This window comes from Rosa rugosa, chromosome 3, assembly GCF_958449725.1.
Source record: "Rosa rugosa chromosome 3, drRosRugo1.1, whole genome shotgun sequence".
Lineage (NCBI taxonomy): Eukaryota > Viridiplantae > Streptophyta > Magnoliopsida > Rosales > Rosaceae > Rosa > Rosa rugosa.
In genome coordinates, this window is record NC_084822.1 from 42,826,638 (window position 1) to 42,834,729 (window position 8,092).

The window sequence follows — 8,092 nt, forward strand, 5'->3', positions numbered from 1 at the left end:
AAAATATTTTTTATCATAAAAATGGTTCAATTACTATGAGTAAGAATCTGATTAAAAAAAAATTTATATATATATATATATTTAACATATTCAAATTTTTAAAATATATTTTAGGACTATAATTTAACTTTGACGGGTTGGAGACGATTGATGTCACATCGATTAATAGTAAAGAAATCTGGATATTTGTTGGTATACCCAATTTGGGATACCACATAACAACATGATATCAAGTTCAATTCTAAATGTGCCTACTGCTGCCCCAAACTGTCAAGAAATAGAAATGGTTCAATTCACCCCAAATATTGGTATTCCACAGTCTGCGCCTAATTCTGGATATTTGTTGTTCACCAATGTTGGAAATGGAAATTTCTTTTCGGCATCTGCTCCACCTTATGGTTATGCAACACAGAATGATAATAGAATTATCAAAATGGTGTGTTCATGGCTCAAAATGGTGGCTATGGTTCTGTTGCTCAGCACAAATGTTCTCAGCAGCAAGGATTCTCTGACAACAGTGGCACATACAGTAATGCACCAATGCAACAAGGTTCTTTCTCACAGGCACCAAATACTTCATTCTCTCAAGACAGCTACAACATTCAAAATGAGAATATGAGCAACATTGCCATACTTAGGGTTTTTTTAAACTAAACCTGCAAAACTAGGTCCAAACCTGACCCATCAAGCTTGTTACAATTCTTTTAAAGCTTTCAATACAGGATACCATTGACAGTACTTTTTGTTTAACTCCAGCAAAAGATACAACAAACTTGCATTTTTTTTTAACCATTTGTACCCTCGGTCAATCAACTGGAAAAAAAGCTTCAAATCCAGTATATTTCCAATATGGAACCAGTCTACCATTAACAATTCTTTTGGGAGAGCTTTGCCATTACCAGTTAGGAATGCTGGCCATGACCAGTGGTTACAATTCATTCTTTTCCACAGAAGTTACCAAATAAATCCAAATTTTGTACTCGACTTAACTACATAAGCATGCACTCCCTGTAACTTGTCTTTAGAGTACTCATCCCATGACTTTAGTAGATGAAATTCCAGATTCAAAGCGACAACCAAGAGACCAGAACTCAAAACCCAACTGCTAATGCACCAATATATGAGTGTTGGAAAGAGGTTTAAAGTATCGGCGTTGAAGCTGTTTTGAAAAGAAACCATCTTGAATCACAAATATTGTCTTCAATCAAACAGAACAGGCACACGAAATTGGGATCTAAAGTCCAAAAGAAAAGTGTGGGATAGATGATTGAGAATGATCAGATAGAGCTAATACATTGATGCCATCATGGCGGCAAATCAAACCAATAGGGAACCAAAAAGTTCAAATCATCATCTCATTCTCAATCCTCCTCCAACACAAAACCCAGAAAAATCACAAGCACTCAGAAACAACTTAAAAACTTTATCAATCACAAACAGAAAAAAGAATTGTGGGGAGAAAAGATGAGTCAGATAGAGCTAATACATAGTTTCACCATCATACCGGCGATCAAACCAATAGGGAAACAAGTTCAAATCATCATCCTCATCTCATTCACCCTTTTCTCACAACAAGTAAATATATCAACACAACAAAAATTCTGAAACAGAGCGAAGAAAACTGATCTACAGAGGCCGCTGTGTGGTGTGTGAAAAGGCAATGGGGTCGAAATCCTAAAGATGTGTATTTATAGGGGAGGCAAGGGTTTAGGGTTTACTTGCTTGACCGGGCCTTTTGATGAACTAGTCCACTACAATAGTTTTGCACTCTGGGCCGTGGGTTGATTTTTAAGTTCTTAATGGTTTTTTTTTTTTTAGGATAGTTAATGGAAAATTTAAGTAGTGGATAAAATTCTCGGCCGAAATAAAGAAACAAGACAAAGCTAATCTATCTCAAATATTTTGGTAAAAATTTGATTCGTAAATGATCGATGTTTTATGCTGTGTAAGACATAGCTCCTTTAAAAAAAAAAAGACATAGCTAAATTGTTAGGAAAGAACTAAACTCGTGATAAATTATTGCATTCGGCATTGATGTTTAAACAGGTTTCAGGGCCACAACAGGACTCTTAACTTTTAAATTTCACATAAAAAGAATCAACTCCAAGAGCCTCTCTAGAGTTGCGAGACATTTGAACAATTGAGTCTTGTACATGTTGAGCGATCATTCAGAACATCTAACCTCAACAAAAGCTGTATTATGAGTGGCATACGCGTTTTGCATTTACTCATGAGTTTCATAGATGAACCATGAAATTGAGGATTGATGGTGACATTCGGATACATAAGTATCAATTAGGCTTCTGTTTTTTTTTTTTTTTTTTGGAATATTAGGACAAGTTTAAATTAAAGCGGCCCGGCCCAGTTTGCTCCATGAAAAGACCAATATGACACATTACTAGACCACAATCCCAATTTCAGTCCTCTGTTTCCAAACATTCCGCGTCGACGGCCACCGCTGATGCCAACCGCCCTTAAACTTTGAAAGCCTTCTCTTCTCTTCTCTTCTCTCTGCTTCTTCTATGGAAATGGCCAAGCATTCAGTGAAGCGTCTCCTCTGCAATTCACGTAAGCCCAAAAAGCACCAAACTTTGCTCTCTTATTCTTCCCCCACAATTCAAAGATCAAATTTTCATTACTTTTACTGTCTTAGATTTCACGCAAAGCTTGATGAAGCGAGAGGAATCATACCGGAGGTTGATATATAGCTTCGTGAATCGGTTTCAATCGCAACGGTCGACAGCAGACAAGGTGAATTCAGAGGCACTCAAGGAATCAAATGTTGCTGTTCATCCTCATCAAGCTTCTCTGAGGCTTAGAAAGGATGGCATTGGTAGTTATAGTAGTGGGGATGATGATTTGAGCGAGAATAAGGAGAAAAGATTAGAGCTTTCATGGTTTCCCAAAGCGCTTGAGCCAGCTCTGCAGCTGTGCAGGTGGGCTCTGACAGGCCCAACAGGTGTGTTTGCTGGTTTAGTAACTTGGGTTGTAATTGGTTTTGAATGAGTTTGTGTAATTTTGAAAGGTTTTGGTTGAAATTGTGTTATGGGAAATGGTCAGGTTGAGTTGGTGTTGAATGTGTTTGTGTTATTTGCAAGTGTCGGTTGGAGTTGGTTTTCAATAAATATATGTGATTGGAAAGTTATTAGTTTGAGTTATTTCTGTATGAATTTCTGTTGTTTGAAAGTTTTGGCTTGAGGTTTGCTTGAAGGTGATTGAATAGAACTTGGGTTGTGATTGATGTTTCAGTTGGAGTTGGTCTTGAATGAATTTTTGTAATTTGAAAGTTTCAGCTTGATGGTTTTGGATGAATTGAAAGCATTAGTTTGAGTTGCTAATGAAATTGTCATTTGAAAGCTTCATCTCGAGTTGGTTTTGAATCAGTTTGTGTAATTTGAAAGTGAGTCTGTGAATGAGTTTGTGGTTGTATGCAATGAATTAGTGTATTTAAAAGTTTCGGTCTGAATTGTGGATGAAGGTGCTTGTATATTGAACATTGCAGGGAACGGGGTTGGAAACAAACCCCCACCAAGTACTCGATCTGTCTCGGAGATCATTGCAAGCATCCAACGCAGTAAGACAGGCATTCAAGATTGGAGTTTGAGTGATCTCACTGTGGGTTTGTTTCTTATTTATCTTCGTCAAGCGTCTGTAAATCCATTTGAGGATGTTACTGGCATTCAGGTCTCATCAGATAGATTGGTAATATGATAACCCTTTTAACCTTACAATGTTTCCTTACTTCTACGTTACGTTGTATAAACGCATTATAATTTGGTTTCAGCTTTGGTCTGCTACAAACATACTTCTTATTAGTAATTAGGGATTGTTTTTGTGTGTTTAGGTACATGACCTTATTTACCACGTTGAGTTGGCAAAAGGTTGTTATAAGGACAATGCTGCAGCTCTCGCAAGGAACTGCATGCTTCGAGAAAGCAATGTCTTGAAGTTTGTCAAATATTCTAGTGTCATGAGGCCGGGTTATTATATAGGGATTGATACTCGTAGAAAACTTGTGATTCTAGGAATCCGTGGAACTCATACTGTGTATGACCTTATTACTGATGTTGTTTCTTCAAGTGACGGTGAAGTCACTCTTGAAGGGTTTTCAACCCACTTTGGCACTGCAGAAGCTGCTCGTTGGTTTCTTACTCACGAAATGGGAAATATAAGGAAGTGCTTGGAGAAGTATGAGGTGGTGATTTTATACCTTGTATTTTTCTTTATTCTTTTCTCTTGAAGTTGTATCTTGTTTGAGGATTTCATTGTCATTGTTGGCTGTAGTTGAGCCCACTTTATTAACAGGGATTTAAGTTAAGGCTTGTGGGTCATTCTCTTGGAGGTGCTACAGCTGCTCTACTAGCAATAATGCTCCGGAAAAAGTCGTATAAGGAGCTAGGGTTTAGCCCAGAGATTGTTTCTGCTGTCGGATATGCAGCGCCACCTTGTGTCTCCAAAGAACTTGCTGAAAGCTGCTCCAGTTATGTCAGAACTGTTGTGATGCAGGTGGGTAAATACCTTTGATTATCTGCTCATTAAAATAACTGCTCGCATTATAATCGTATGTACTCCATGTTACATTTCTTTGGTTTATTTGTTATATATCCCTTCTCATTTTTCACAAGATTTATTTTATGCAGGATGATATTATACCTAGACTTAGTGTAGCATCTCTTATGAGGTTGAGGAATGAAATTCTTCAAACTGATTGGTAAGTAAATTAGCATCTTTAAATGCGCATCATCTTTTTTTTAAGACATGTTGAGAACAAATAGGCACAAGTGATTTGAGGACCAGATTGCTTTATACCAATTAAGTAACAATTTAATTGTCATGATAGATCATTGTTAGCAATTAATACTTTAAATTTGCCTGTTAATTACTTGCTTCATTTCTCAGACATATCAAAGATTTAAGAATTCAAATAGTCAGGTTCTCAAACTTGGATTTATAGTTCATGCTGTCTGGAAATATGCATATATAGTTCACGGCTGTCTACTCAAGTTTTCTGATTATATGAATAGAAATTCCAAATCTGCTGCTAGAAAAATAAATAAATAATATGCAAAATTTTTTGCTCAGGTCTATGCTAAACCTTTTTCTTATGCTTGGAATGATAATGATTATCCAGTTCTTTTCATTCAGGCTTAGGCTAATAGGTTTTTACTCTTATTCAGATTATAGTGGAAATTCATCACTTCTTGGAGCATGAAATTCCCTTCTGTTTTGAGCCTAAACTCCATTCTGGTTGAAAGAATCATTCATCACTCTGTTTTGAGCATCAATTTTTTTGTACCAATGGCAATTTGAGTTTCACTGCATAGGCTTATCAAGCAATCAAACTTTATCCTTGTTTGTTTCTCCTATGTTTTACAGGATGAGTGTGATTGAGAAGGAAGACTGGAGAAGTGTAATAGATTTGGTGACAAATGCAAAACAGGTTGTATCTTCAGTGCAAGATGTTGCGGCAAAACTTGCTGATTATGCAAAATTCAGGAGCAATAAAGATTCCCCTGGTAAACCCACCCTGCTTTTTTTGTCAATGTGCCAATGTTACATCCATATTTTCACAAATGTGCTATAATTTTTGTACTGTCAGAAACCCAGTTTTATGCTACAAAATTTGGTGTTGTGGGATTTTGATACTATAAAATAAATTGAGTGGTAGTGGTGGGTATAGATTGTTCTCTCTTACCTGCTCCTTGCTTGATTTTGGTTGTTGGGAAGGTAGTCAGTCGTGGAAGTATAACAGATTTATCTCGAATTTTGGCGTATTATGAGTGCAAGTTTTCGCTGTTATTCTATCTAAACAGATGGATTATCACCTTAGAGGAAAACTTATGGAGCACACTTACCGCACTTGTCATTAGTTTTAGTTAGACATGTTTGACACCTTATGATTTTTCTTCACCAACTTGTCTTTTGGTGTCCGAACAGATGATCCGATGATAAAGAAGGTGGCTGCTGCGGCTGCTGCTTCCAGAGTCCCTTTAAATGACAAAACTGTAAGAGATAATGCTGTTGGTAGTCCAAATGCTGCCAGTAGAGTGCCTGAGGAGTTATTCGTACCAGGTACTGTTTACTATTTAAAGAGGAATGTGGATGCTGATACTAGCGATTATTTTACACTTTGGAAGAGGAATCCGGGTGAACATTTTCAAAGGATTGTGCTTTCAAGCAACTTAATATCGGACCACAAGTGTGATAGCCATTATTATGCATTAAGAGATGTACTCAAAGGTTTGCCCTCCTCCAATGATGAAGGCAATTCTCTTAATTAATCAAAACAAGGTGCTCTGATGTGTCCTCTGTAAAAATGTAACTTGATGTCAGAATTATTGACCACCTCAAGTTGTAATTTTGACACTAGTTGAGTAATTAAAGCGATCTTTTCGATTAATATTTCAGTTGGTGTCATGCTACCGAATGTTCTGTATATAGTAGATATATAGCATAGTTGGAACTGTATCTGGTTTGCAGGTGCCGAGTATATGATCTGTGACTGCTTTCTGCCAAAACTAAATTAAACTTTCAGTTGGTGTCATGCTACTGAATGTTGTGTATATAGTAGATATATAGCATAGTTGGAACTGTATCTGGTTTGCAGGTGCCAAGTATATGATCTGTTACTGCTTTCTGCCAAAACTAAATTAAACAGTAGGCAATGAAAGCACTTTAGCTCCTTTGATGTCCTGCTTGTCAGTTATTACTTCCACTAATCTAATGTTAACGCTAGCTCCTCCACTACCCTGCTTATTTCCTTTTATTGGTCCCTTTTGCATTTCCTTATCTTCATTGTCATTACTTTTTTCGCTTTGAGATTTGTGTCATACTTTAGTCCCAGATGATGGATTTCAATTTTGAAGGTCTTCAATTCTTCAAAGCTTTTGGGTAATGATCAGGTTCCCATTACCAGCCATGAAAGGTATGCCTAAACTCTAAGCAAGCTAGAATTAGATGTATTTATTATAGCCATACCTAGAGACTGCTAGGCAGATCTAAGATAGAGCTATTTATATAGGATACTATCCAAGGTAAAACCTGAAAAGCACATCTAGATGTTTCCTGAAGAACCGAAAGAAAATCCCAATTCATAAAACTTACCTACCCATTCAAATTTTGTAAAAGCATGAAAGCAACCTAACCCTACCCTACTCTATGTTCTTTTTTCTTTTGGCTAGAGCCCTATTCAGCAATGTTAACGATGTTTAAGAAATCGATTAAAAACATTAATTAACAAAGAATGTCTGATGGTGATAATAGGAAGAGCATTGGACCACAAACAGAGAAAAAGAGTCGGTGCTTGGTTGGATTTAACACAATTCAAACTGCCAAGGGTCTTGACAAATAAGAATTTTCCAGAAAATTTCTTGAAACTTAAGCCATCCATTATCATGTTAATCTATTAGCTTAGACTCCCTTTGGCTTCTCTCTTAAGTTTGTCTTGTCTCTGCTGACACTGGCTTAATTTCTTAGCCCTATGTTGAAAGAAAGTCATGGTCTATAAGGCTCCAAGTCTCTATCACCATACTTGATCAACAAAAACAAAACCTTCTCTATCTCCTAGATTATATTAACCCTCAGTGAAGTTAACATCACATTTGTCCTCAGTGTTCTTACTAGAAGGCCATTTGATTCATGATTTCAGATCACCCCCCATATATTATGGTTTGGACTTTGAAGAATTGCCCTCTATTCAAACTACATGAAACTTATAATTACTATTAATATATAGATAGACCAGTTAAGCAAATTATGGCAGGTAAGATGGCCAAAAAGACAGATGATGTAATGTAAACTATATGGGCACAAATGCTTTATGCATCTGTAATCCTCTTGAAAATTAAACATTCACAAGTCGATTTGCTTGATCGTGACTCTTAGGACATAACTTAGTTGCTTTTGTGTTATTATTTATCAATTTGAAGCGTTAGTTTATTTATCCTGATTTTCGACACTAATTGACTTTAATTATATTTTCTACTTGTGTTTTACTCGTCCGTCATCAATCCCAGAAGAGAATACTTCCCTTGTCTTTTCTGGTTTGAAGGTGATGTTTGAACTTTCCTGCAGAACAAGATTGTGATTAGCA

At 36.6% G+C, this 8,092-nt stretch overlaps 1 protein-coding gene and 2 non-coding genes across 3 annotated transcripts; 1 reads left to right on the plus strand and 2 right to left on the minus strand.

Moving 5' to 3' along the window:
* Nucleotides 1–1,271: 1,271 nt before the first annotated feature.
* LOC133741569 (small nucleolar RNA Z102/R77) lies at nt 1,272–1,361 on the minus strand. The gene has a single exon (XR_009862014.1). It is a non-coding gene; the product is annotated as a small nucleolar RNA Z102/R77 (small nucleolar RNA).
* A 101-nt stretch (nt 1,362–1,462) lies between these two features.
* LOC133741570 (small nucleolar RNA Z102/R77) lies at nt 1,463–1,552 on the minus strand. The gene has a single exon (XR_009862015.1). It is a non-coding gene; the product is annotated as a small nucleolar RNA Z102/R77 (small nucleolar RNA).
* An 831-nt stretch (nt 1,553–2,383) lies between these two features.
* LOC133741009 (uncharacterized) lies at nt 2,384–6,400 on the plus strand. The gene is made up of 8 exons (XM_062168942.1): nt 2,384–2,568; nt 2,654–2,959; nt 3,503–3,702; nt 3,845–4,195; nt 4,306–4,506; nt 4,641–4,711; nt 5,377–5,516; nt 5,938–6,400. The coding sequence occupies exons 1-8, from the start codon at nt 2,523–2,525 to the stop codon at nt 6,279–6,281; spliced, it is 1,659 nt and encodes a 552-aa protein (XP_062024926.1). The 5' UTR covers nt 2,384–2,522; the 3' UTR covers nt 6,282–6,400.
* The last annotated feature ends 1,692 nt before the right edge of the window (nt 6,401–8,092 follow it).